Here is a 27040-nt window from a genome sequence, read left to right on the forward strand (position 1 = left end):
ATGAAAATTCTGTGTTTATTATCGTTTGAGTACATAATTTGAGAGATTGTCACCGGCGACAACTCGCCTACTGTTTTCACGTGAAAAGTTTTCACATGAAAATTGCAATCATTATCGTCTGATAATGATTCAGCACAACACTGCTCTTAGCATGAGCTCCTGCTGGAAGTAGTTTGTGAGTGACGTGGAGTGCTTTACACCGTTTCCCTTAATTCCGACCCTGCAGATCAACATTCCGCTGAACATAGTCAGGGGGCAAGTTATAAGTCAGTTCTTTACTTGATTTCGTATTATAATCTATATATATTGGCATATGACTTAGTGAATATAGATGTATATGACATATAATCTTCTTCTTCTATATACATAAAAATGAATTTCTGTCTGTCTAAACCTTATACACTCCGAGACTAATGAACTGATGGGCGTGAAAAATTTTTTGCAGAGGGTTTTGGGACCGGGGAAGGTTTTTAAGATGGTTCGAGACCCCTCCCCCTTTTGGAAAGGGGGGCCCCCATGCAAATAAAACAAAAATTTCTGCATAACTTGTGAATTTATCAGAGAATAAATCAATTTAAGGCGAAACAAAGTTTGTCGGGTCTGCTAGTGTCTGAATATAGTCTGCCGGCGAAACTGATTAGGCTGATTCGTGCAACAACAGTGCCGGAGGCTTTTGTCTCGGAAGAGGGAGATGGCAAGGATAGGCCATTAGCTCAACCAAGACGAAGAACATTATTGCGGGTAGAGATATAGTAGAGACCTCTGAGTCAAACCAAATCGCATGATATACGCACATATTGTATGGGCAAAAATGCCTATATGTTATGTGTCGGAATCGGAACATGTTACATGGGTTACATGTGACAATGACGTTTCCCGTAATGTAAAAATATACGTATTGCTGTTGCGAATAGAGCATTCTGTGGATCACGTACTAGATTAGGTCCTGCAACATGCAGACGGTAACGGAATTTGCTCTTTACAAAACTCTGATTGTACCGGTGACAATTTACGGACTGCGTTAAATAATGATGTGATATTTTCTGAAAAAAAAAACAAACATTATTGCATTTTGCAGTTTAATCGTGCCAGAATAATTAGGTCTAGTAAAAATCATACGGAGCAATGGGAACTTCCGAATTCGTTGGTTGAAGGTGTGTTCCAGTTCCGGCATTGTGATGGTTAGATCTTCCGTATGTATTTCCAGAAGAACGGTAGCAATCCTCAGGATATATGTTCGTTATGCTTACGTTCGATGATTCTGCACCGGTGGGGACGTAGTTGACGCTATAGCTATGCTGATAAGTACTCGATTCATTTTGGAAGCAGTAATTGATCTCGTCACAAGTTGAGCCATAAACATTCTGCTGAGTTCTTTCATATGGAATGGTAGAGCTGCTACTGTTGTTGTTCATGAGGTGTGTTGAGCCAATGATCTTACTAGTTTTCTTGAAGTTTATTTGATTATCACAGTCATATCGTGTCTTTTGAGCATTATTGCAATCGTAAGGTTTAGAACCAAATTCTTTTTTGATGGTTTTTGTTATATCTAAAGAATACTGAGAAACAGTCGGCAAATGACTGACTGACGATCCTGTCGACTTGTTGGAATAAATTGTGGATTGTATTGAAGGTTTGCTATCATATGATGGAATACTGGAACATGTTCCCGTATGTCCTAAGTAACTATCACTAAACATATTACCATTTCCTCCTATGAAGTAGTCGGGTGTAATCTGATTACATTTTTTATAAATTGCGCCACTACCAAGATCTAGAAGCGTTGTTGGGGGTGGATTCAAATTGGCAGTTTGCTGCAAATTTGCTCTTAGTGGTTGGTCTAGTTGAAATATTTCATCTGGTTGAAAACTTTCGATATTATTCGAAGAATAGCTGGCAATGTTTTGACTATTTGTACAATTATTTGTGTCGTATATCTGATTCCCCGGTGCGTTTGAATAGCAAGACCATGTCGTCGATTGTGTACATCCATAGGCATTGTCATGAAAAATATTCGTGTTCAACATATCACTACTTTTGGTTGATAACGTACAAGCTACGTTTGTGCTTCTGCAAGTACACTGTAATTTGCAACAAATTTGGCATTTTTGTTTATCTGAAATAAATATTTTAAAAACAAATACAAATTTTTAACGATGAAAGAAAAATGAAGATCATTTGAATATCTTTCCTAATGACACTGTAGTGTCTTTAGCCTTACCTATGTTAGAGTCTGGTATCAATGGTGGAGGTTGAAGAATTTCTCCAGAAACTTGACTGGCAGGCTTGACTGCATTTTTCAATGACATCAGCTGAAAAAAAAATATTCGGATATAGATAATAGTTAGCGGAAGAAATTTATGATTTACTTTATTTCCCAATGCTGCATCTCTTAGCAGCAGTACGGATAATTTTTTGGCTTTGGTTTTGGATGAAACGCCCACTAGCTTCCTTGTTTCTCCCGACGTTTTCGATTCTGGCTTTGGGTGATCGTGACATCCTTTGGCTTGAAAGAAGATGGCTTTATCCGTGTGCCGCCAATAATGTGTAACCGGGTATCCGCAGTGGCCTCGACAGGGCAATATTTCTAAACGACCATTTTTGCAACTTCGATTGGGGCAAGCTCGACCTTGCTGCTTTCTGCGGGCTTTATCACATATTGCAGGGCGTAGATGTATTTGGCTCCCGTTCGGTAGGCAGCAACGTGCTGAACATATAAGAACTCCTAGACAGCTTTTCTTCAGGATGCTTACATTGTGATTATTGGTGTTTCGCATTGCCCAGCCAGATATATGCTTCCGTGCTTGGTCGTCCGTTGTGAGATAGATATAACGGCAGTGACCATCTGCCCAATCGTTGAATTTATCATATGAAATATCCTGAACAAAGGGTATGTGTGCATCATTTATATCCCATTCGGGAGTCATCATGCGCTGCAGGATAGTAAAAAATACATTTCATTAAATTTTCTATGGAGAAGGGCTGTTTCGGCAACATTGTTCCATGACTTAAGATTCTTATTTAAATAAATTTATATTGCATGTTGAGTGTTTACTCGTGTAATTGTAGAATTAATTTGATCATAAGTTTCTAGTATGAAATAATCCATATTAAATAGTAATTGAACGTAACTCTTTCTAAAATTTTGTTTGCAGTTCATTGACTCGATGAAGTGTCTAATATTAGGTCTACTATTTTCTTGTATAGTACATATAAAAATCAAGAAAACTGTTTTTGCGTGAAGAAAATATGCGAGTCTACAGTAGTAGACTTCTCTGGAACCACAATAATTTAAATTTCACGAAAATACTGAATTTATAAAAATAATTTAATATTAACATCTAAAATTATTAATTTTATTGCACCAAATGATATTCATCAATGTTTAATTACTATTCTTCTTCTTATTCTTCAATGGCTCTAAACTCCATATTGAACTTTGCTTGCTTTTCAACTTACAGGGAATGGGTAAAATAAGTGGAATAGGCAAATTTTGATGATCTTCCTCTCTTCTTATTGGCATTACATTCCCCACTTGGACATTGCCGCCTAGCAGCTTAGTGTTCATTTAGCACTTTCACAGTTATTAACTGCGAGGTTTCTAAACCTCGACCGGCACCGGGAAACAAACCCAGCCACCCTCAGCATGCTCTTGCTTTGTAGCCGCGCGTCTTACCACTACGTCTACCATTTGAATCTCGTTTTTGACAAATCGTCCACTATGATTTTATTCCAGAAGACTTCTAATGTGTTAAGAATGAAAAACCAACTGAATAGATGGATCCTGGAGCCGCTTGGGTGCCCCAACCTGTGGATGGGGAAATTTCAGTTTTAGCACCAAAACTAGTCATTCGACGGCTCATTTTTTTCATGGTTTTTGATCAGGAAGCTAAGTATGGATATAAAATAGACCATTGACGGCTCTGATCGCTTCCAGGACCTACGGATTGCCTCAGGCTAACGTGCTGAAAGGAACATTCCAGTTTAACGACCAAACCAGTCACCCGACGGCTCTTTATTAATGGTTTCTATCATGAGGTGAATCATAAATATAAAATAGACAATTGATGATTACTTACTTCCAGGTTGAAGGTCTTAGTAGCACCTGGCAAAAATGGAAATGGAAAAAAAAAAATTTTAAATGATCCTGGCATCCCTGGTTTTTTTTCCTTGTTGGGTATTTTAATCACTGCGACAATTAGTGATATATGCCCCATTTGATATAGCTTTGTCAAGTTTACGCATTACTGTTATGTAGTGCAATCGCATCGCCTTAACTTGCAGCGTTGTCACAATTCGGTTTTATGGTTGTGATGAACTTTACTATCGTATTGGGATTTGTTCTCCAAACTTCAGAGGATTCTATCAGCCCCCTGTTGAAGAACTGTTTTTTTTTTTAAATTTCCGGACAATGACATAAAATATGCCCCGAGTCCTCAACATGTATGCCACAGGAACGACATACATCATCTTGAAGTTTTCCTAACAGCTCCAAGCGATATCGACTAGGACAATGGTCTGTTATAAGACCTGCGTAAGTACATAGATCTTTTTTGGAAGATCTACAATCTTGCGAGTACTCAATACGTTGCGTTTAATAAAACGGTGTTTTACCACATGTCCTCTATTTTTCCCATGTTCCCAGGATTTGAGTTCCATTCTAAGAGCACACGCAGATACACCACAAAATGGTTCCGGAGCTATAAATTGTCGAGATGATCCAAGTCTTGCCAGCATATTGTCGGCGTAGCACCAACTTAGAATTCGGAAGTCGGGACTTCCGAACCGAACTTTCTTCCGAAGTTTTATTTGTCAAACTAATTGACGCGTTGTCTAGCGCATCTTTAGGCGAATCCAGCGCACTACTTCCGAAGTTGGGAAAGTTGCCTGTATCTGGAGAAAAATCCAACTTCGGTATAAAAAGCGGTATAAATTTATTCCGGATAGACAATATCAGCTTGTTCGTTGCCTTCAATGCCACAATGACCGGGAACCCAATACATGTTCACTATGTTACGACAGGCCAAGCTTTGGAGTGATTGAACACATTCCCAGACAAGTTGCTGATTTCAAGGCGTTCAATGCTGCTTGACTATCAGACATTATGCTAATATTTGAATGCCTATAATTTCGACGAAATCATACATTGGAGCATTCCAGAATAGCCTGAACTTCAGCTTGGAAAACAGTTGGCCACTTGCCCATGGAAATCTAAATATTAAACCCCGCCACGCCTGCTCCAACTTGATTGTTCAGTTTTGATGCATCATGGAGCAAAGGGTCTAGTGCTTTGTTCGACGTGCTTCTTATTGCACCCGTTATGGAAAGGGTATCTAATCTTCGAAGTTTTTCCAACTTCTTTTGCACCACCCTTTCTTTTGTTTTAGGCCACCATATTAAAGCAGCATAAGACATTCTGGGTTTTACAATCGCCGCATAAATCCATTGAATCATTTTTGGCTTTAATCCCCACTTTTTACCGAACGTTGCCTTACTTATCCATAAAGCACTTGTAGCTTTGCTAATTGATTCTTCAAGATGTGAGTTACAATTCAGCTTACTTTCAAGTCGTACACCAAGATGCTTGACTGAATTTGAAAGTTTCAAATCATCGCCTTTCAATATCAAAATAGGAAATGAATTAATTCTTTTCCTTGTAAACGCTACTACTGTGGTTTTTGAAGGATTTATGTTCAATCCTTCTTGTCCACACCATAATGTGATGAAATTTAAGGCAACTTGCATTCGGTCATATTTTACACAGTCATATTTCCCTTTGACCAATAAACCCAGGTTTTTTTTACGCGGTTAGAATTCATTAATTTCTCGGTTAACCTAAACTTTTACAGCTTTTCAAATACCCCCTGAATTTTCTTTGATTTTTTGTGAATTTTTTGGTGGGGTTAACTCAATGCTTCATTGACGCTGAAGGTCTTAAACGACCAAAACCAAACCGTGTTAAAAAAACCTGGGTGTATAACTATATCATCTACGATGCCAATTATTTCGAAGCCTCGAGCTTCCAATTGTTGGAGAAGATCATCAACGATTAAAGACTACAATACTAGATTGCTTTGAGAATAGGTCGTATGTGCAAACGAGAGATTCTCTTTGGTCACGCTCTCTTTCGCTAATATATCGGTTAGTTTTGCATGTTTTGCTACATTTCCACTTCAGCATGATAAACAAAGCTATTGTCTTTGGATATCTAACAAGAAATTCGGAGTAAACTTTTGTATAGTTTCGTAATAATCGAAAGAGAATAGATCCAAAGAGAGACTCTCTTTTGCACATACGACCTATTTTCAAAGCACTCTAGAATAGAGGTGATAGCACGCCTCCTTAAGGACACCCTTTTACTGCCCTCACACTAATTCATGAGCTTCCAAGGTTTGCATATATTTCTCTTTTTGATAACATCTCACCAATCCACTCAAAATGCATACATCGAAACCTCGTTTCAACGGTGTCAGGCCATTAGGCCAAAGGCCATTTGGCCGAAGATCATTAGGCCGAATGATCATTAGGCCGAACGGTCATTAGGCCGAATTAGCAAAAAGAAGCAAAAAGTGAAAAATGAGAAGTTCTTTCTTCATCTTACCTCTTCTTCCTTCTCCCTTCTTGCATCTTCCTTCTTCTATCTGTTTTCTTCATTTTTCTTTCTTCCTTCTTCTTTCTTATTTCTTCCTTCTTCTTTCTTCCTTCTTCTTTCTTCCTTCTTCCTTCTTGCTTCTTCCTTCATCCTTCGTCCTTCTTCCTTCTTCATTCTTCCTTCTTCTTTCTTCTTTCTTCCTTCTTCCTTTTTCCTTTTTCCTTTTTCCTTCTTCCTTCTTCTTTCTTCCTTTTTCTTTTTTCTTTTTTCTTTTTCCTTCTTCCTTCTTACTTCTTCCTTCTTTTTTTCTTCCTGCTCCCTTCTTTCTTATTCCTTCTTCCTTCTTATTTCTCCCTTCTTCCTTCTTATTTCTTCCTTATTTCTCCTTCCTTCTTCTTCTTCCTTCTTCTTTCTTCCTTATTTTTTCTTCCTTCTTTCTTTTTCCTTTTTCCTTCTTTCTTCTTTTTTGTTCCTTCTTCCTACTTCCTTCTCCCTTCTTTCTTCTTCTTTCTTCCTGCTTCCTTCTTTTTTCTACCTTCTTCCTTCTTCCTTCTTCTTTCTTCCTTCTACCTTCTTTCTTCTTCCTTTTCTTTGTTTCTTCCTTCTTCCTTTTTCCTTTTTCCTTCTTTCTTCTTCTTTCTTTTTTCTTACTTCTTCCTTCTTCCTTCTTCTTTCTCCCTTCTTCCATCTTCCTTCTTCATTCTTCTTTTTTCCTTCTTCTTTTTTTCTCCCGTCTTCCTTCTTTCTTCTTCCTTCTTCCTTCTCCCTTCTTCCTTCTTCTTTCTTCCTTCTTTCTCCCGTCTTCCTAATTGCTTCTTCCTTCTTCCTTCTTTTTTCTTCCTTCTTTCTTCTTCCTTCTTCATTTTTCCTCCTTCGTTCTTCTTTCTTCCTTCTTCCTTCTTCCGTCTTCCTTCTTCCTCCTTTTTTCTTTTTTTTTCTTTCTTTCTACTTCTTCCTCACTCTTCTCCAGTTCTCATTCGGCCTAATGACCTTCGGCCTAACGGCCTTCGGCCTAATGACCCAGCATCGTTTCAACATAGTATTCTTCATGGAGCAGTGAGATGTGTTATCGAACGCTCCTTCAGTGTCAAGTAGGGACGTTCCGATACTTCCGATATATCGGAATATCGATATTTTTGTTTCGATATACGATATTTTTGTATCGATATTTTGTTTTCAATATATCGGTAATATCGGTAACAACAGAATAATAATTGCACTGTATTTTGTAAAAAAAAATACTTCAAAATGGATAGGAATGTCGTATTTTTAATTGTTCAGATAATTTTTCTCGGAGCATTTGGTGTGAAGTGTGCGCTTCCATCACAAATAGTTTTGATAACTTGACACTTTGCATTGACGCGCCGTTGTGTAACATTTGCCATGCCACTGGCCCTTGAATCCTTTCACGGATTCAATTATATATTTGGCATGTTCTTATGACAAATTAGATGAATTAACTTTAGAAATCAAGAAGATATTTATGGAAATGGGAATTTAGAAAAAATTGAAAACATATGAAAATTTGCTTTAAAAATTCAAAAAAATGCCTCGTAGGAATTAAAAAGAATTTCCTTAGGAAGTTCAAAATATTTCTGCAAGTTTTCTGATGAAAATTAAAATTTTTATTTCTGATGGAAGTTTTAGCGTAAATTTTGATGAGAATTTCCTGCCGAAACTCAAGGAAACATAATTCCTCGTGAAAGTTTAAGAGAATTTTCTTTTTTCGTTAAAAATATTTCACTTGATTTTCTCGTGTAAATTCAGATTTTTCTTTAAACATTAAATTAATAAAAAAATTCCGTTAAAATTACGAAAAGAGAATTTTCTGCTGATAAGAATCAGAATAACCAGAGGAAAAATAAAAAAAAATGTCTCGAAACTTCAGTTGATTTTTTTTGAGTGAAATAGTGATGTCAGTATCATGCCAAAAACGCCGCCGCTACCGGTTAAAACTACGACGAATGCCGCCACCGATGATTCTTGGTCTGGCACACTCTAGAAGCAAATAAGATTAAGTAATAGATACAAAGTTTTGTTTAGTTTATTTAAAATAATAACGTGAAGTTTTTTTTTCTAATTCTAATACTTATTGCAATAAGGGTGATATGGTAATAACCACAGTAATTGAATTACTTCAACAAATATATTCTAAATATTCTCATTTCTGAAATATCATATGATTATCCGATATATCGATATTTTCATTCCAATATATCGGTGATATCGATACTTTGATTCGATTATCATATCGAATCAAATATCGATATTTTGAAGTATCGGAACGTCCCTAGTGTCAAGGAACGTTGCAAGTGAAATTTCTTTAGCTTCTAAAGATTTTTCCAATTTTGTAACTAACTTGTGAAGCGCTGTTATTGAAGATTTCCCCTCCTGATACGCGAACTGATTTCAGCTTAGAGGAGTTTTCGTTAAATAGGATGATTTTATATGCTCATCTATTAGTTTTTCCATTATTTTTAATATGATGGACGATAAGCTAATAATCTCGCCTCGCTTCATTTACACTAGTTTGCGATGCAGATACATTCTGGTCCTAATGTAAATTGGTGATACAACACGGGAAGTGTTTTTGCATCATTACTTCTAATATTTCATAAGTTGTCTTGGTAAAAGAATCATCATCTTTTTTAATAGTCCCAAGACACTTTGCGTGATCCTTAGCAATGATCGTTGCATTGGTCGGTTGCCATTATCCGGGTAACGTTGGAGGAATGCCTCCGAGAAGAACAAGTTGCCAGTCGTCGTCAGGCAGCCGTGACGGTGAGGCGCGTTCCCCAAAACGCCTTCGTATGAGCTGCGGATCCGGCGACTGACGAGGGTTTGGTGGAGGGGCTGGGAATCAAACCCATGACCATTCGCTTGTAAGGCGAACGTGTAGCCAATTACGCTACGGGACCCCCCATGGAGAGTACCTTGTAGGCGGCGTTCAAAAATGTGATTACGCGGTAGTTGCTACAATCCAGCTTATTGCCTCTTTGTAGATGGAACACACGACACCTTCCATCCACTCCTGCGGCAGAACCGCATCCTCCCAAATTTTGCTAAGGTAACTACTCAGTGCAGCGCTCTAGCCAGTGCATCACCACCGTTTTTAAACAGCTCTCCTGGTTGTTGGTCAACTCCAGGGGCTTTATTGTATTGGCCGATCTCCTCCTGGATTTCCTGGAGATTTGGAGCCGGAAGGAAGGAAAACTAACTGATTTTGGTGCTAAACCTGAAATGTCCCCTTCTACAGGTTCCTCTGGGGTAATCAGAATGTCCTGGGAGCGCTCGAAGAAGTCTAGACCATTGATTTATATTGACTTCCTGATCGAAAATCATGAAAAAAGAGCCGTCGAATAACTGGTTTTAAAGGACAGGGAACACCGTCTTCGATCAGTGAACCAGTGTAGAATTTTTCGATCTCGAAAAGTTTCCTCCATATCTGAAAATTGAACCCACACTCCATAGCACATGCGTCTAGACGATCGACGTCGTAAACCACATGGCCACAAAGTCCACTTTTCGTGCTAAAACTGAAATGTCCCCTTCCACAGGTTCCCCTGGGGCAATCCATATACAGTAATATCCCGATTTTATTACCCCCCTGGTGAATTTTGGGGTGATAAAACAGAGTATGTGACAAAATCGGAAAAAAAATATTTCCAATTATTCAATTCATTCCACAAATATGAATCATTTTATGCATTGGAAAGGCAAAATATGTGAATGGTACCCGTTATTTCTTGTCTAAATTGCTTAAAGAATCTTTCGCAGGTACTCAGAAGTCATTCATAATAAACTACAGGCGGTGAAAGTTATTTCATGAAAATCAATGGTGTTTGTGATATTATTTACGAAAATAAAAAGAATGCCAGAAATTTTTAGGGTGACAAAATCGGGTAGAAAACGTGATAAAATTGGGGGTAGACAAAATCGGAGTGTGACAAAATCGGGTCAACACTGTAATAATCTTCTTCTATCTTCTATCTTTCTCTATATATAAAAATGAGTTTATATTTTCTTTGGGGCGATATAACTCACCAACGGACTGACCGATTTGCAAGATTTCCTAACTAATCGATTCGTCCTGGGATCAGCTGTGTTTGTACATACCGCAACGGGATTCGAACCCAAAACAATTTTAAAATTTTCAGTGCGCCCACTATAACCACACCACCACATGAATTGATTGAAAGCGAAGAGAAAAACTGCTGTATTGAACCTTCTGCTTATCGTGGCGCATCGTCAGATTCAATCAGCTTGGAGAGGCAAAGTAAGCAGCATTTGATTTTCGCGAAGCATGGGAAGAAGGATAACAATTTTTCGCACCATCGCTTGTGCCGGAGTTTATCGCACTGTAATTTATCCGGATAAAATGCATGGTGGAGTGATCAGTTGTCGCGTGAGTGAGTGAGAAATCCGAACCCTGCTAATAGTTGATCAATTTTAAGGGGAAAGTTGAAAAATTGTCAAAATGCAACGGTTTTATGAGTTCTGAAGAAAGCCATCAAGCTCGAACTGAAATTGGTCTAGGGTGCGTAGTCTTAATTCCCAGGTCTTAATCAACTTAAATGATTGACAGATAGAAGACGTTACTTTGTTTGTAACAATCGAGTTTGTGATATATGTGATTATGGAAATCAAATTTATTTGCTTAAAATCGCCATAATTAACATTATTTGATTTTGTTTGTTAAAGGAACACGACAAACAGGTGATAGAACTTCCCAGCGTCACTATTATGACCGCAATGTTACAGGACACAAGACTGTGTTTTTGGGTTTTCTATAGTCGTGTTTTTGAGTTTTCTATAGAACAAACTTTTTGATTTCATTTAGGGGTAGCGGGGGTAAAGTGAACAGGCGGGGTATAGTGGGTAACGGCTTGTTTATCCCCTGTTTATGGATTTCTCGTATTATTTTCCACGCTACATAATAAATTAAGCATTTCATACTCTCCGAGCTATTTCAAATCATGAAATATCTATTTAACAGCTAGATTTTAGCAAAATTCTGCGCACTTTCCCAAAATGCTAGTTTGATGTAATTTTGGCACTGTTGCGTTTAAGCCATGAAAACTCTGAGTTAGTAGTTTTAACCCAAAATATCGTTCACATCATTCATTTTGCTTGGTATGAAGCGGAACTGGTTGATGGAAGATAGTTTTTTAACTTCTTTCTTAGTTTAGGTGTTATTCGAAAAACATGTAGCTATGGGGGTAAATTGGTCATGTCGCCTGGGGGTAAAGTGAGCAATGTTCTGACAGAGAAATGGAGATAAACTAGCTCAAATTTCAACCTTAATCGGTTCGGTTGACAGTGGGATCATCAATCACGAGGTGAAGAAAAGGGGAATCTGGTCATTTACGCTCCACACACACATTTTCCCACAATTTCTACATTCCTGAACGAATATTTTCATACAACGCACATCGTTCATGAAAACATCCAATTTCAGATGTTTTTCATCCGATCTGTGATATTATTATATCAATCAATCAGTAAATGCTCTAATTTCTGTAAAAGAGTATAACAAGGGCCAACATTTCATCCATTTTAATAATGTAGGCGCATAAAATCTAGCATTTTTGACATGCCCTCAAATAATCCGGAATTTCTCCATGAACTCCATGAACATGATTTTTAACCCGTTTTTTCAAAACTAGATGAATTTCCTGCCGAACCATGCCAAAACCAAAGGAACCTGGTAATATTTCACTAAGCAATGGTTAATTGAATATTTAAAAAAATATCCCGCCCTATAATTTTGACCAAGCACGGTAAGTCTGCTTGTCTGTTTATACCTGTCAGGTAACATTTTGAGTATTATTAAGAATATGTATTTGGTTTAAAGTATTTAGATCAACTTATTTGTTTTATTTAAATAAATTGAACTATTTTGGACTAATTTAAAATGATCAAAAAAACATATTGAAATATTTTTTCAAATTTTTTCACAACAGGCTTTGTTAACCAATAAGATAAGCTTCGACACACCTGCATTGAACAATAAATTTTCTTGATAGCCACTTGATAATCAGCAGCAATTCTTAGGGTGTCCAATTTACCCCCACCACCCCTAAGAACTAACAATTTAGAAATAATGCTTAGGCTCTATAACAGTAGTATTGGATTGGATGAAAATGACAATTGATTACTTCGAACAACGGCGGCGCGTTTTCCGTAGGGCAGTTGTTGTTGGTTTTGTCGTATTGCAGGTAATCAATTGATATTTTGCAACAAACTTAAATGTTCATATTCAAATTTATTGGCATTTTATTTTGACCTGCAATCGTCATCTAAATTATGTTCAAGAGTTATTATTTATTCAGACTACGCAGTCTACGGAGGGTCCGCAAGTCATCTTCCACCTGATCGATTCCCCTTGCCCGCTGCGCACCTCGCCTTCTTGTACCCGTCGGATCGTTGTCGAGAACCATTTTCACCGGGTTATTGTCCGACATTCTGGCTACGTGCCCGGCCCACCGCAGTCGTCCGATTTTCGCGGTGTGAACAATGGATGGTTCTCCCAACAGCTGATGCAACTCGTGGTTCATTCGCCTTCTCCACGTACCGTCCGCCATCTGCACCCCACCATAGATGGTACGCAGCACTTTCCTTTCGGAAACTCCGAGTGCGCGTTGGTCCTCCACGAGCATCGTCCAGGTCTCGTGTCCGTAGAGGACTACCGGTCTAATGAGCGTTTTGTAGATTGTCAGTTTGGTACGGCGGCGAACTCTTTTCGATCGGAGCGTCTTGCGGAGTCCAAAGTATGTACGATTTCCAGCCACTATACGTCTCCAAATTTCTCTGCTGGTATCATTTTCGGCAGTCACCAGTGAGCCCAAGTACACAAATTCTTCTACCACCGATGCCAACTCGCGGTGGGTGGCTCACATTGTCTTCTCTTGAGCCTCTTCCTATCATGTACTTCGTCTTCGACGTGTTGATGACTAGTTCGATCCGCTTGGCTTCCCTCTTCAGTCTGATGTAGGCTTCCTCCATCTTCTCAAAGTTACGTGCCATAATATCTATGTCGTCGGCGAAGCCAAATAGCTGGACGGACTTATTGAAAATTGTACAACTCGTGTTAATCCTTGCTCTTCGTATTACCCCTTCCAAAGCGATGTTGGATAGCAGACACGAAAGACCATCACCTTGCCATAACTCTCTGCGGGTTTCGAAGGGACTCGAGAATGCCCCTGAAACTCGAACTACGCACATCACCCGATCCATCGTCGCTTTGATCAACCGTGTCAGTTTATCCCGAAATCCGTTTTCGTGCATTAGCTGCCATAGCTGGTCCCGATCGATTGTATCATATGCGGCTTTGAAGTCGATGAATAGATGATGTGTGGGCACGTTGTATTCGCGGCACTTCTGCAGTACTTGGCGAATGGCGAACACCTGGTCCGTGGTGGAGCGTTCGCCCATAAAACCCGCCAGGTACTGCCCCACGAACTCCCTTGCAATTGATGCTAGTGGACGGCATAAAATTTGGGAGAATACCTTGTAGGCGGCGTTCAGCAATGTGATTGCGCGGTAGTTGTTTCAATACAGCTTATCGCCCTTTTTGTAGATGGGACACACGACACCTTCCATCCACTCCTGCGGCAAAACTTCCTCCTCCCAAATCTTGGTAATGACCCAGTGCAGCGCCCTAGCCAGTGCATCACCACCGTGTTTAACAGCTCTCCTGGTAGTTGGTCAACCCCAGAGGCTTTGTTCTTCTTCAGCCGGCCAATCTCCTCCTGGATTTCTTGGAGATCCGGAGCCGGTAGAATTATGTCCTGCGCGCGTTCCCCCAGGTCCATCACCATACCGCCATCTTCGTCTGCCACATCGCCATTCTTCGTAGTGCTGCCGCCACCTTTGGATCACCTCACGCTCGTTCGTAAGAAGGTTCCCGTTTATGTCCTTACACATATCAGGTGTGGCACGTTTTGAGCACAGGCATACTGCAACGAGGTAGTGGTCGGATCCAATTAGCACTGCGGTAAGTGCGGACGTTCGTGAGGGAGAAGAATTCACCGTCGATTAGAACGTGGTCGATTTGGTTTTCCTTGGTTAGGTGATCTCCATGTGGCCTTGTGGATATTTTTGCGCGGAAAGAAGGTGCTTCGGACTACTATTCCGCGGGAGGCTGCGAAGTTTATGCATCGTTGGCCGTTGTCATTCGATACGGTGTGCAGACTATCCGGTCCGATGACCGGTCTATACATTTCCTCCTTCCTACCTGCGCGTTCATGTCACCGATAACGATTTTGACGTCCCGCAGTGGGCATCCATCGTATGTCTGCTCCAGCTGTGCGTAGAACGCTTCTTTCTCGTCGTCGGGTCTCCCTTCGTGTGGGCAGTGGACGTTGATGATGCTATAGTTGAAGAAACGGCCTTTAATCCTCAGCTTGCACATCCTTGCGTTGATTGGCTGCCACCCAATCACGCGTTGGCGCATCTTACCCAGCACTATGAAGCCGGTTCCCAGCTCGTTGGTGGTGCCACAGCTTTGGTAGAAGGTAGCCGCCCGATGCCCGCTTTTCCACACTTTCTGTCCTGTCCAGCAAATCTCCTGCAGCGCCACGACGTCGAAGTTGCGGGGATGTAATTCATCGTAGATCATCCTGTCGCAACCTGCGAAACCTAGCGACTTGCAGTTCCATGTTCCAGGCTTCCAATCGTGATCCTTTATTCGTCGCCTAGGTCTTTGCCGATTATATCGAGTCGCATTATCTCTTATATTGTTCGTAATTATTGGTTTTCCAGGCGGCTTATTGGGCCTGCGCAAACCTCCTGTCTCGCCGGAGGGCCATCGTGTCAGGGCTGTTTAGCGTCCCACCTAACACCAGGACTTGGGCTTGTGCGCTTTGAGCGGCAGACGGTCGCTTTGGCGGAGCCTTCTTGCGGATACATGCAGCTTTTTATAGAGGCTTAACAGGGCCCACTGTCAAACCCCACCACATCCTAGGCAGGCGCCAAAACTCGCAGATGGCCTGGGGAGGGATCGTCAAGCCCTTGGACATAGTCCCTGCTGCCCCCTGCTGTTCAAGAGTTGTGAATATTATTAACTGCTTGTGAGCATAATTAATCATTTTATTGTCATTTGTCAATGTGTCAACATGTCAATATCATGTTTTCTTTAGTAGAACTAATCTCAGTTAGCCCTTTGATAATATAATCATAAATTATGCATAAACGGAAGGGAACATAGTTTGATATACAATATTTGGAAGTTTTCTCACCAAATTAATTTGACAGCCCGGTGATCACCTCGTCAAAGCAATCGACAAGAAAAACAGCAAGGCAGTCACATTTGAATTGCCACATCCTATGCTTAAGGTCACTCCTGACGGAATCCAAGTTTCAAAGTGCTCGCGTTTTCGGGGGCACACCACTCGATACGGAGGCGGAGCACAACTGTCATTTTTATTATTTCACGCATGCTGCGACGCAGCTAAGCAAAATCAACACATCCTATCCTAGTATCAATCATAGTTCACCGCTATGAAAATCCATAGTTATAGAGATGAGTGACGTTTAACGCTCGCACACTGGTGTGCAATTCGGCATGTGTAAATACATGTTTGTTTTCCTTCTGCTCATAACCTCAAAATTGATCGAGTCATCACGATGGTTGCGAAGGAGTCAAAAAATATATGGAAATATACTCATTTTTACCCAAACTTTGCTGAGTAGCACAATCTAGGAGTGTTTGTTTTCCTTTCATCGCCACTCACACATTCGGACGTGAGAATCTTAATTCTGAAAATATGTTCCATTCAAGTCAGACCAACTTTGACAGAATCTGAAAAAAGCAACTAGCCAATTATTATCTACACATATTCAGACCGTTCAAGATGTGCGCATCAAAAGCACAACCAGCAACTAAAACGCTGGTGAAAGATACTGCTTTCATACATATGTATAAAGCAGATTTCGTAAAATGGAAAATGTTCCTCAATTTCAGTTGTCCATGAAATTTGGCTCTCCTATTTTCACTAAACTCCTAATTAGCTATAAATTGATAATGAATAACACTATGGCAGCATTTGGAAAAAGTAGTTAAGTTTTTCTTTTCATTCAAAACAAATTCAAAATAAAAATGTTTTTTTCCATGGGGCATATCAATATGTACCTAATTAAAACAACAATAAATAAAATTCAATGATAAGTTAATTAAATAAAGATTTAAAAAAATAATAATAATGATTTCTTAGAGTCTTTTACATTATGTGATGGATTTCAATCAAGTCTATTATAAAATGCTACGATGTTTTTTGTTGAATATACTGTTATCTGGGCGATGATATTCAATAGCTGAGTAATGACGACATCAGCAGAGAATGTTCTAGTATAAAAACGTAAATTTTGTTTGATCTTACATATGTTTCTACAATTATCTTAATATCAAAGGGGCTTACGGCTTAATCTAACTTATACTGAACAACAAAAACACTTCTGCCTATAAAATAATAAAATCTGCCAAAGTGATAGGGGGAATGACGGCTTTGGCAGGTTTTGTTCTATTATTGTCAGGGGGGTTTTCTATAACATATCAAAGAATATTGTGGCTAACTTTCATAAAATTTGGTCAACAAAAACCCCCCTAAAATTTGGTCAACAAAACCTGCCAAAGCCGTCATTTCCCCTAGTTTGAAAATTGGGTTGTGACAGTCATTAACGTAAAAAATAACGCAGCCGTGAACGTTAAATTAACGGAAAGCGTTAACGTTACCGTTGATTAACGTTCTTTCAAACGAAACGGCGTTAATCGTTGATTAACGTTAACAACCTTGTTTGAAACTTCCGTTAGAAGTGTCCTTAAGCTTAACTTAAAATCGAAAAAAAATGCAAATGTTGTTTGCAATTTTGAAAAATGAAAATGGCATGTTTGCGATTCCAGAGTTCTTTAAATTCATTCGGTCATATTGGCCTGGGTCTAGACCGCCCGTTTGACGGCTCAAACTTCATGATTTTTCATAATAAAAAAATAAATTGAATGTATATTGTTTCAAGACCACTCAGAATGAATTAAATCATTTTAGGGTAGATATTTTCTTTTTTTTGTCTAAACAGATCAAGCGGACGGGCTACTCGGGAACGATAGTCTCGTATTGGCCAAGATCCCGAGAGCTGCATAAAAATGTTATTCGACTAAATGTCTTAGGTAGGGATGAAACGATACCACTAAGGTATCGATACTTTTACTTTCAAGTAGTATCGAATAAAAGTATCGATACCACTAAAGTATCGAGTTAAAAGTATCGATACCTACTTGTATCATATGAGTACTCATCAATTCGAAGTAAATTTATTTAGTCATTCATAAATAGTCATTCATAATTCATATTGGACGAAACACTGAATAGTGGAAAGTTTAAGCACTTTAAATTTTTATTTGCCTACCGTCAAACGGGGTGACTTGCAACAGCGGGGTGACTTGCAACACTTGGGTGTGCCACAAGTTTTTGTTTTTTTACAATAAAAATATACCCAAACATCGATCTTGGTCATCACGCATCCCTAGTTTACATTGTATTTGTTGTGCCTAGTTGATATTTAGGTGAAAATATTACTCACTGTTGTTTTTTTGTATTATTTTGTGAAACATTTTCGTTAATTGAAAGTCGAACGTCGTAAATCGTAAGTTCGTGTAGCAAATTGAAAATAATTTCACCAAAATCGATCCCCTCTCCAGTTACAGTACCTAATAAGGTATGTAATTCCGCAAAAACTATAAAATAATAAAATTGTTTGTTTTTGAAATATCAACTTTTTCGAAATTTGTCCCCCTGCGGGGTGATTTGCAACAGCTGATACATGATAGTTTTATTTATCATAAACTGCTGATTCAGTTTATTTTTTTTTCAAACTAGCATTGATTTTATGTTACAGAATTCCTTTACTAGCCGCGAAACTACAAAAAACCTGGAGGAAGTTGCATGATTTCTAATTTTTCAAAGAAAACTTTGATGGAGGCGGCGGTAAAAGTTAAAAAACAAATTGTTTATCTGAGACTCCGCTTGGCGGTACGATTTGTCCCCAACAACAATTTTACATTATCTTAATAAAGAAAACAGTAAAACTAAGACTTCCGGTGGTCAAACAGTGTTGAATCCCCAAGAAGATCCAACAATTGTGGATGGTTTGCTGCTTGCTACGGAAATGCCTTTTCAAAATAATGATCTTAACATAATTGTGGTAAATTGGATGATGGGGAATGAAAGGAAAACCGTTTTAAAAACAACTATCCAGGGAATGACTGGTGGTGCACACCATTCTTAAGCCGACATAGAGCACTTTCAAGCCGATGACTTAAATATATCAATCGATACGTTGAAATTGTAAAAAGGCGGAATGAGGGGAGGGGGGATCCCTCAAGTAAGGCCCCTGCATTGACAGTGATGAAGAATGACCCAGGATGAAAAATCACTACGATTAAGTTGTTCTAAAACATGTTATGATTGAATTCGATGATGTGTTGCAAGTCACCCCGCAGTAGGGGTGGCTTGCAACACCCATCATTTTGATATTATTTTCATATTTTTATTATTGTTGTATATCTGATTATATGTCAAATCACTAATATTAAGACCCATTAAAAGTATCATGTACTAGTAGAATGAATAAATCCTTTCAATTCAGAATTATTGAGCAAGAAACTTGAAAAGTGTTGCAAGTCACCCCGTTTGACGGTATCTATTTTATAATTTTATAATTTATAACTTATCTCGATAGTGTTTGAAAAGCGAATACATTTTAAATGTAAACCAACTGTTACTTTAAATCATTATATTTATAGACAACGTACGGGGCCCTCCTTAGCCGTGCGGTAAGAAGCGCGACTACAAAGCAAGACCATGCTGAGGGTGGCTGGGTTCAATTCCCGGTGCCGGTCTAGGCAATTTTCGGATTGGAAATTGTCTCGACTTCCCTGGGCATAAAAGTATCATCGTGTTAGCTTCATGATATACGAATGCAAAAATGGTAACTTGGCTTAGATACCTCGCAGTTAATAAATGTGGAAGTGCTTAATGAACACTAAGCTGCGAGGCGGCTCTGTTCCAGTATGAGGATGTAATGCCAATAAGAAGAAGATAGACAACGTAAATTTCTGAATTATTAGAAAACAGCTGCAAATATTTGTGCAAATCCAATATTACTCTAGATATTTGCGTAATTTATTATTTATTATTGTACTTTTGACAGATTTCGATCTCAACAGTAGGGCAGTCTTCAGTGTCTCATACTTGACTCGACTTAGTACGAGATACTGACGACTGTCTCACTGTTGAGATCGAAATACGTATCTGTCAAAGGTACAATAAAGTAGTAGAATCAAATGGAATAGTACAAACTCGTCTTAGGAGAAGTAAATACATACAGCTCAAAATAATTTTCGTAGCAAAAAATAAATACTTGAACGTATTTATTCGATTTAAATACTAAAAATTAAAAGATTCTTACGAAAAAAATACGAGTGTTTCTATTTAGGTTAATATTGAATTTAATAGATTTTGAATTGAGTACTCACTTGATTCAACTACTTCAATTCGATACTTACTTGGTATCGGTACCAAAGTATCGATTCCAAAAGTACTTGGTATCGAATCAAAAGTATCGAGTATTTACTCGTATTTACTTGTATCGATTCATCCCTAGTCTTGGGACGATTTGAATGTGTCCGCCTCATAGGCCTCATGAAATGGCTAGGAGTGGCCTAAAAATTGAAAACAGCTGATTTTTATCATTATTTTGGAGAATCAAGTAGTTTGAACCGTTAAAAGACTTGTTTAACCTCAATTTAGGACATGTTCAGCTCATATTTTCATCCAGATCTTGGCCAACTCGCAGAGAAAAAAATTAATCAGTTAGGAAAAAGTAGCGACGCAGAAAATTACACTACTTCGAGTGAACATGTTTTTTTTACAAAAAGTTCTCCTGAAAGTGCCGGGCACATAAGCCATTTAACGAACTGGCACTGGGGTATCTATCCGGATTGTGTTTATTGGCATACCACAAAATATGATCATAAATGACCCTTACAAACAGATACAAACTATATTTTAGAACTTGAACAAGTTTTTCCGACGATGTATTTTGATGATGAATTTTGGTGGAAAAGGAAAAGGTTCAGACAAGTGTACCCTAGTACCGGACACCATAGCATCATGTTCAAATATGACCAAGTCCTGGAGGTTTCAATGGCCTATATACCCAATAAATAATGTTTGGTCATTGTATATTTTTTTTAAATGTTAATCCATCGAATTACGCTGCTTCACTAATCCATGAAACATGTGTAGCTTTGCTATTAAGTGCTTCTTTAAGATATAAATTCCAATTCATCGAGTTAAACTGTATGTTCTTAAATCCGACGATATGTATGGTTGACACATTCTCTATGTTTATGGTCATTTTTTTACCTTAACAAAAACTCGGGGATCTACTTTGCTTTTGAAAATTCTATGATTTCGAATAATACTTTGCGTTTTAAAAAATCATTTCTTATTTTCTTCTCGGCTTATTTCTTTTTAATTTATTGAAAATTTAAATATGTTTTCTATTGTTTCAGGTAAATTTTATATAATCTTACCTAATTTTCAAATTGAGTACTGATTGTTTCAAATTAACACGCTGGATATATCATAAATGTTGCGAGATGTAATATCCCTGTTCTTACTTTTAAGTTTATTTGAAAAAATAAATGAAGCAGCTATTTATACAACAAACATCAGTATAAGTACCCAAACCATGTTATATTATGTCTCACCTTTTATTTGAACTATTCAAGTCTCAGTTTTAAAAAATAACATTAACTAATTAACATTTAATATACTTTTTCCGAGCAAGCTTGCAGTCATATTCATTGTTGTTATCCACACAAACACATTTAAACATAGTTTTGAAGTCTGGTACATTTTAAGTATAACTAATTTTCACCACTGAAAAGTCCGTCGCTTCAATTGGAAAGCATCCGATTCATCTCACTCGCGAACCAGAAACCAAGAGCACCGTAACTCGAAAACACTATTTACCTCGCAATCGTCTATCGACAAACTGAGCCCGTAATTGAACCGAATTTGATGAAATGTTTGCATCTTGTAAAAGTATTTCGAGAAAGAAACGACAAACTATCTACGCTATGTTACACTCCCTCTCCAAAGCGCAACCTTTTCTCTCGCGCTCTTCTCTAAGTAATCGGGTTGAAATAATGATTCAGCGATTCCCCCATTCGCTTCTGGTGGAAAACACTGTTCCACCAGCATGGCGCGCACTCATTGGTAGCATAAATTACACCGGCAGAGATGGTGGAAAACTCGTCATCATTGTTAGTGTCGAAGCAACCACCCATCCATCGCCACCCACCGCTGCAGCGCGTTGCGTCGCTTTTCGCTCAGCAATGAAGTGTATTTCTATGCTGCTCTGTCCACCCTCGTATAACAGTTCAAAACAAGCATCATTGCTATCGTCATCAATGGCGTCATTGCGCTCTGATATCGCTCGAATAAAAGAAAAAACAGACGAAGCCAAGGAATGTTTTCCTCGGACGCGGGCGCACGCGGGTTGTTATACCTATCTAATATTACCATGGAAGGGTGTCTGCAGAGTTTCCTAAACTTGCTTTTAAACCACCCGCAAAACGTTGCATATTTTGTACCAAAAATTTCTGATTACTAAATTTATATTTTTGAAACTGTACGAGTAGGGTAAATATACCAATAGTGAAGGTATTAGTTAATCCACAGAAGAGACTTCACATTTTTCACATTAAAAAATACGTTAATCAAGCGAATAATCAATTTTCTGCTTTTATACCTTATAGCTCATTTAGGTTATATATAAATATCATAAAAAAGAGTAACTTGTTAGTTGATGCCAATTCTATTTTCTTTCTAATATTTAACACGATAATTATTATAATAAATGACGCAATTTGAATCGGTTATTAGGCATACATAAAGTAATAAATTTGCTAATAAAAATGAGATTGTTGGTATTTAACATCAACAACTACCAAACATTACTTGCACCACTAATGGGTAGGACACTGTTCCATTAGTGGAGGTAGATAATAACTTTAGTTTCCATTGATTTTGTATGACACTCACTACTATACTAAGCAAAATAAAAATAGCACTACCATGTTTTTGACTAATATTTTCTGAAATTAAGAACAGATGATGGTAATTCCAGTTCAGAATGCAAGCACATCTTTTTTCACAACTTTTGAGTGCATTAAGAGCCGTAGCGTGGACTCCCAGCGCCCTTGGCGAAACGTGTATTGGGCGCCCCTTTTCTACTACGAAAAATACAATGCGTAAATTTCACATTTGGAGAACAATTTGAATTTTTCCAAATAGAAGCAATTTAAGAAGGTTTAGTGGTTTGAAAATGTTTCAAATAGCATTCAATATTCCGGGCTGTACAGGAACCCTAATACCTGAAAGTTCTATGTGAATTGCACAAAATAGTTTTTGACGCAAATAATGTAAGGAACTTTGCAGACTCTCATTGAAAATGCTGAAACTCTTTGCGGCCGTCTATAAAGTAAATCACGGTTTGAAAATCTTTTAAAAAAATATTTAAAATTTAGATGTTCAAAACAGGTAACGTGACGAAGAGATCGACAGAAGGAAGCTCAAAAACAATTAAAAAAAAAACAAAAAACAATTTTATATTCTTTCAAATTTACATTAAATTTATATTCCAAAAGTATATGTTAATTCTTTAATTATTTATGTAAAAATAGCAGATTTGCTAATAACGTTAAAACACTTGAATTTGAGGCTGGATTTCGGAAAGTCGTAGGACTTTGAATACTTTTTTCTTAAATTTTATCAGCAAACCTTACTGCTTTTACAATATTCTTACATAATTTCGAAGATTCCTACACATTTTTTTACCGGGATCTCAGCAAAATGTTAAACTTTTACCGAGATTCGCAAAGCCGTGCCACAGCAAACAAGTTCTTTATCAAGATTTCTGTCTTTGTCTGTTCACAAATTACGTAACGCAAAAATCCAAGTTTTTGACCCCCTCCCTCCCCTTCGTAACAAAAAAGTAACATTTTTGATACCCTCTCCCTCCCCCGTATAACACGTAACTATGAAAATGGTAAAGGCAGATTTTTGTTCCTTTTGTGTGGGTTTTAGTATTTTTTGAACACTGTTAGAATAGGAACGGCACATGATCAAAAATCAAGAATATTAAAAACGCAGCTAGTAGAAACGAAAACAGAATTTGTGACCATGACCTTTCAAATAGTTTAGCGGAGCTGTTCTGTCGAGAAATACAATATCCGCGAACTTTGGCTTGGTTTGAAGGTTTAATCGCTGTCTTTTAGAATTGAAAATCAAGATTTCTGTCTTTGTCTGTTCACAAATTACGTAACGCAAAAATCCAAGTTTTTGACCCCCTCCCTCCCCTTCGTAACAAAAAAGTAACATTTTTGATACCCTCTCCCTCCCCCGTATAACGCGTAACTATGAAAATGGTAAAGACAGATTTTTGTTCCTTTTGTGTGGGTTTTAGTATTTTTTGAACACTGTTAGAATAGGAACGGCACATGATCAAAAATCAAGAATATTTTAAACGCAGCTAGTAGAAACGAAAACAGAATTTGTGACCATGACCTTTCAAATAGTTTAGCGGAGCTGTTCTGTCGAGAAATACAATATCCGCGAACTTTGGCTTGGTTTGAAGGTTTAATCGCTGTCTTTTAGAATTGAAAAAAAAACATCAAAATAGCCGGCTTTGAGATCAAAACTAAAAAACTACAAAGACTAGCATGGAACAGTTATGGCTAGTATGATAGTGAAGAGGATAGGTGGCGTATACATCGTCTTGATCAAAAAATGTCAGCAATAATACCTACTTCAATCAGTGATTAAAAAAGCATTCAAAAATAAGAATTTTTCGCGTAATTTTTTGGTAACATTTGGTAGTACCCACCCCCCACCTTTTGGTGTAACAAAGTATAACGCAAGTTGGACCTCCCGCTCCTCCCAAAAGCGTTACGTAATTTGCGAACAGACCCTTATTGCTGAAAGCCAGCAAATAAAAATCCGAAAATCAGCGAACAAACGCAAATTTTGCCGGAATATCATATTTATTTTGCTGGCAAACGGCTGTGTGGATTTTTGCCGAGCTGCAGAAATTAAAACTAAGTGTGTGCAGACTACTTTCATGATTTCAGACAATTTTGTGGAGTCCATGCGATTCTACGCACATTTCCAGGTACCAGTTTACTGTCGCTTGTCGTTTAATACTGCAATTTGATTTATTTTTGACACACGAAACTGTTCAACCTTCCAATATTTTTTTCACAATCTTTTTGAAAGTAAAAAAACACAGTTCAGCTAAGAAGGTACGCCTAAGAAAGGTGTGCCAAATGTATTGCAAAAATATAAGATCTTTCGACAGTATCGAGTACAGAACAGTAGAGAACCCTTTTTGTCTTTCTCATACATATTATAATTTCTCGTTTTATAATACTGAGTATATGGGAAGGCTATTGGACTAACTTCTGATAGAAAGCTCAGAGACCCATAGTGTTATATACCAATCGAATCAGCTTAACAAATTGAGGTGATGTCTGTATGTGTGTGTGCACAAAAATGTGAGACACTTTTTGGTATTAGGCATTATCCGATTTGCTCTCAACAAGTAGCATTCGATGCGGAACGCGGCTTAGTTTGCCGCTTAGGAAGAAACTGAAAAAAAAATGTTTTTTTTTGCCAAGGGTTCCCATTAGGAAATAAATTTAGAAACATCGAATTTTTTCCATAAATTGCTGCAATGCATTCAAATGAACGCAAATAGATGTGAATTGATGGAAATAGTGGAATTTGTTCTCCTAAATTGATATTTTTGCCTTTCTGATGCCTTTTTTTATTTTATTTTTTTTAATGATTTGCTAGAAAGGCACCACCAACGCCAAAGTGGATTAATCTATCTGGGTTTAGAAGATAGGTTTACTGAAAATAAGAATTTGACGAGCTTGGTAGTTGTATGGCTATCGCCTATGCCTCATATGCAGGAGGTCGTGGGTTCAATACTAGGCTCGTCTCATTCCTCAATGGACTTCCATACCGTTTCTATTTCTATCCTACACCTTCAAAATGACTATTGTAGCAGTAACTGCCACATTGACTTACATTCTGACCTGGCAGGCGCCAGTATGACCTAACAAATGAGATCACCAGTACTTCTACATTAAAGATGAGTGCTAGTCCCAATCAAAACATCTGTTATTCTCTGTGCAAGAACAGCTGATCTGGTCATAATGGAGTAGCAACTACGGGCAGTCAATCAAGCTCAAGAAGATCAAGGTATACTGAAAATAAAGTCCTCCTAGCTTGTTTTTTACAGCAAAAGACTGTAAGAGCGAACAGGCTGTTGTTACTGTTTGACTATCAATACGAGATGGTAGAGAATTTTAGACATATGAACATTATTTAGATAAAAATGGATAAATGACTCCTCAATAAACCATGTTGAAATATTTTTTTTATTTTTTCATTATTTTCATGGAGTATGGCCACATATGATCTAGACTACAATCCATATCTCAAAAGCTTTTTGGACGAAGCAACAGTTAGAGCTTAAGGTCTTTTGCAGCAGTCTGTTAGAATGTTAGAGCGCAATGCTTATTATAAAATAACTTAATTGATACTTGAAATGATGTTCACATTGTATATACCAAGAAACTATTCTCTTCGTTCAAATAAAATACATTTTTACATAATAATGCTCAAAACATTATCAGTTACAATGTTCTGAAAACTCATATGTGAATATGTACATTTTGTGGAAGAAATTGATTTGAAAATTGTAGTGGAGGTAACCACTTTCCCTTCGTTGGGACTCGAGCTGACCCTCAGTCTCATCGAAGGGAAAGTGGTTACCTCCAATACATTTTTTAAATCAATATCTTCAGAACATTGTAAATTATAATGTCCAAGTCGGGTGGTTTAATACCCGGAATATAGGCAATTAACTTTGATTGCACATTATCAGGTACTTTTTAGTTTTCCGGGAAAATTTTGGAGAACCTACCGGGAAAACCGGGAAAAACCCGGGAATTTATTTTTTCGACAAGAGTGGTCATGGTCACCCTGTATAAGTAAAACCTACTCTAGATTTGGTCTGTTGGTGATTTGGAAGTTCTTAGAGCACCTCCACGGGAGTCCTCATCGCTATTCTCATTATAGCTCTCCATCTCGAGTGCTATTTTAGGATAGCGCCCCATCTTTCCACCGGTGGTTTCTATTTTAAGTATAGCATCTTCATAAACATATTGAGTTCTCACCGGGCGTTGCTAAAAGTAGCCTTCTTTTCCTTCAATGGCGTTACATTCTAACTGGAACTTGACCTGCTTTTCAACTTGGTATTCTTTTAGCATTTTTTATGTCTTTTTTCCACGTGATTTTTTTTTATATAAAATTT

General features: G+C 38.0%; 2 protein-coding genes across 2 annotated transcripts in view; one reads left to right on the forward strand and one right to left on the reverse strand.

The window, feature by feature from the left end:
• LOC134212328 (uncharacterized) overlaps nt 1-21293 on the forward strand; it is a 59421-nt gene extending 38128 nt beyond the window's left edge. Inside the window, exon 4 of the mRNA XM_062690079.1 lies at nt 21165-21293. The gene's annotated coding sequence lies outside the window, so the exon portion shown is untranslated. The remainder of the gene's footprint in view (nt 1-21164) is intronic.
• LOC134212326 (uncharacterized) lies at nt 1063-21676 on the reverse strand. Its single transcript, XM_062690077.1, has 4 exons — nt 21363-21676; nt 2370-2933; nt 2222-2312; nt 1063-2116 (listed from the first exon to the last, which is right to left on the reverse strand). Exons 2-4 carry the CDS (start codon nt 2928-2930, stop codon nt 1104-1106), a joined length of 1665 nt encoding a protein of 554 aa, XP_062546061.1. The 5' UTR covers nt 2931-2933; nt 21363-21676; the 3' UTR covers nt 1063-1103.
• Between the last annotated feature and the right edge of the window lie 5364 nt (nt 21677-27040).

Source organism: Armigeres subalbatus, chromosome 2 (genome assembly GCF_024139115.2).
Source record: "Armigeres subalbatus isolate Guangzhou_Male chromosome 2, GZ_Asu_2, whole genome shotgun sequence".
NCBI lineage: Eukaryota > Metazoa > Arthropoda > Insecta > Diptera > Culicidae > Armigeres > Armigeres subalbatus.

Excerpts from the sequence above, each read along its gene's own strand:
- LOC134212326 (XM_062690077.1), bottom strand. The coding sequence starts at position 2,930 with ATGATGACTCCCGAATGGGATATAAATGATGCACACATACCCTTTGTT. Across the intron at positions 2,313-2,369 it reads ATGCAGCATTGGGAAATAAA|CTGATGTCATTGAAAAATGC; the intron begins GTAAATCATAAA and ends TTTTTTTTTCAG. Across the intron at positions 2,117-2,221 it reads GATACCAGACTCTAACATAG|ATAAACAAAAATGCCAAATT; the intron begins GTAAGGCTAAAG and ends TATTTATTTCAG.